General features: G+C 37.1%; 1 protein-coding gene across 1 annotated transcript; it reads right to left on the bottom strand.

Moving 5' to 3' along the window:
* Positions 1-1,492: 1,492 nt before the first annotated feature.
* LOC126075548 (olfactory receptor 6C76-like) lies at positions 1,493-2,431 on the bottom strand. Its single transcript, XM_049883391.1, has one exon. The coding sequence runs from the start codon at positions 2,429-2,431 to the stop codon at positions 1,493-1,495; it is 939 nt and encodes a 312-aa protein (XP_049739348.1).
* Positions 2,432-2,860: the final 429 nt, after the last annotated feature.

Below are 2,860 nucleotides of genomic sequence, written 5' to 3'. Positions count from 1 at the left end.
TCACGAGGGTGTGTCCTCATTTGGAGACTCAATAGGGATTGGGTACACTTCTAAGCTGACTTAGGTTGTTGGCAGAATCAATTTCCTTAAGACTGTAAAATTCATGGCAACTTGCTTCTTCAAAATCAACAACAAAGAGAGAGAGGCTGTAGAGAGAGCATTCTAGCAAATCTTATGTAATATAATTAGGAGAGTGACATCACATCACCCTCACAATATCTACCAATTGTAATAACCACATTGAATTGATTAGAAGCAAGTCCCAGGCCCTGCCTACTCTCATGGGGAAAAGATTATGCAAGGGCATGAACACTAAGGATCATGGAGGCTGCCTTAAGGTCTGTCTGTCACATCTTGTAAAAGAGATATTGTTTTGGAAGTTTGGTAGTGAAAGGAAAAGTGAGTGAGACACTGAAACATAGCATTTACAAGATACTAGGAAAAGAAAGTGTATTTTTTTTTTTTTAAATACTGTCTTTCATGGAAGCAACAAAAGAAAGTTAAATAAGACAATAAGCCTAAGTCATCTATATTCCTCCTCACACTCCACAGAGTACCCTGCTAAAGCACATCAGGGAGACTACAAAATACATAATTGTAAGGAGGAAAAAAATTCAGTATCCATACTGTAACAGGAAGACAAAAAAGTGGACTGCCAGAAGAACGAACGAATCTATCCCGGAAGAAGTGCAGGTTCCTTAGAAGAGAGAATGGTGAGACTTCGTCTCTTGTACTTTGGGCATGTTATCAGAAAGGACAAGTTCCTGGAGGAGGACATCATGTTTGGTAAATTAGAGGGTCAGAGAAAAGAAGAAGACTCTCAATGAGATGGATTGACACAGTGGCTGCAACAATGGGCTCAAACAGCAACAATTTTAAGGATGGTGCAGGGCCAAGCATTGTTTCGTTCTGTTGTACGTAGGGTCGCTATGAGTCCAAACCAACTCGATGGCACTTAACAACAACAACAACAACAAGAGATTTGTACACACTTTTAAAATATCTTTGTTAAGCCTAAAAATGAATATTTCTATTTGGGTTCATTATTATGCTTCAAAAAACACGACAGGCTGTAATAAAATATTAACATATGGGATGGGTATATGAAATATTTGATTTATAAAATCAAGTAAAGGAACACTTACAGAGTGCTTAAATGATCTACTTCTCAGCATTTCTGTGCTAAGCAAACATGAAAGCGTTGGATTTGCTGAACAAATTCATGCTGGAATATTATGAGGATGAATAAGGGAATTAGGTTGAAAGAATAAAGTGATTCCAACAATGTGTAAAAGAATATCATTGATTCAGCTTTTATACCATTAAAAGAAATAAAAAGCCAGGGGTAGATTGAAAAATAATGGCAATTTGTGGGTGATTTTAATAACCACCGTAATATAAAAAGGAAATAAGTTAATATGCTAAAAGAGTAATCAGAATAGGGTGCATTTTTCTAGTAAGTTTTAGTGTGATTCTTTTATAAAAACCGGCGTTATTTGTTTAAGGCAATAAAGATACGTTTTTTAATCATATCCATCACGGCTTGTTTCACTTGTTTATTTCTTAGGGCATATACAAAAGGATTTAAGAGAGGTGCAATTGAAGTGTTGAGCACGGCTACCCCCTTGTTTAAAGCTACCCTCTCCTCTGCAGAAGGTTTCATATACATAAAAATACAGCTGCCATAAGAGATAGAGACAACAATCATGTGGGAGGAACAGGTGGAAAAAGCCTTCTTCCTCCGCTGGGCAGAAGGGATCTTCAGAATTGTTCTTACAATATTTAAGTAGGAGAGCACCACGAGTGCCAGTGTAATCATGAGCGTGAAAATGGCTAAAATAAACCCTAACAATTCTATGACCCGTGTGTCTGTACAGGACAGTTTCAGAACAGGAGAATAGTCACAGGCGAAGTGGTCAATAATATTAGCATCACAGAACTCCAACCCCAGACCCATGATAAGCCCAGGAGAGATTGTTAACAACCCAGCCAACCAAGAAGTAATGACCAGCTGGGTACAGACTCTGTTGTTCATAATTGTCACATAATGTAACGGTTTGCAGATGGCCACATAGCGGTCATAGGACATGGCGGCCAACAGGAAAAACTCTGATGCACCCAAGAAGATAGCAAAAAACAATTGTGTCATACAAGCATCATAGGAAATCCTGTTATCCAGAGTCACAATGCTCACCAGGTACCTAGGGATGCAGACGGATGTGAATGACATTTCTAAAAATGAAAAATGCCTGAGGAAGAAATACATAGGTGTTTTGAGGTGGGAATCCAGTAAAGTGAGCAGGATAATGGTCAGATTTCCAGTGACACTCAAAAAATATGTTAGAAATAGAAAATGGAATATCACAATTTGCCAGTTTGTATCATCAGTTAGTCCTACAAGAACAAATGTCACCGCTGTATGGTTTCTCATGGTTAAATTCCTTTTGAATTCCATCAGAGCTGGGGAAAAACAGATGTTTAAAATGACATTACTGAGTATAGATTAAAAGTGATACGAAGAATCAAGTAACTCAATTGAAACGCATATTTTTTTTTACACCTGTGAGTTTAATCATTTCACAAGCAGTTAGAACCAAGGACTGATTCTACGTATTAAATCTCCTTGTCTAGAAACTGCTTGTCTAAAGCTCTTTTCTGAAGTTATTTATTTTGCAAGTAATGGCTTTGTTATTACCTATTAGAAGCATCTTTAAATTTCTCTGGTTTAAAGTTTTGTCCAAGATACTGAGAAATAACTCCTGTAGTACTACAGAAGAAGAAGAAAATAGATTTTAGGTTAGTTCAGTTATATCTATTGTCAAAATCAACTTTTGCTCACTCTAAGTACGGTGTACTTATT

The sequence above is a fragment of the Elephas maximus genome, chromosome 4, assembly GCF_024166365.1.
Source record: "Elephas maximus indicus isolate mEleMax1 chromosome 4, mEleMax1 primary haplotype, whole genome shotgun sequence".
NCBI lineage: Eukaryota > Metazoa > Chordata > Mammalia > Proboscidea > Elephantidae > Elephas > Elephas maximus.
This window is presented reverse-complemented; position numbering and strand designations above follow the sequence as displayed.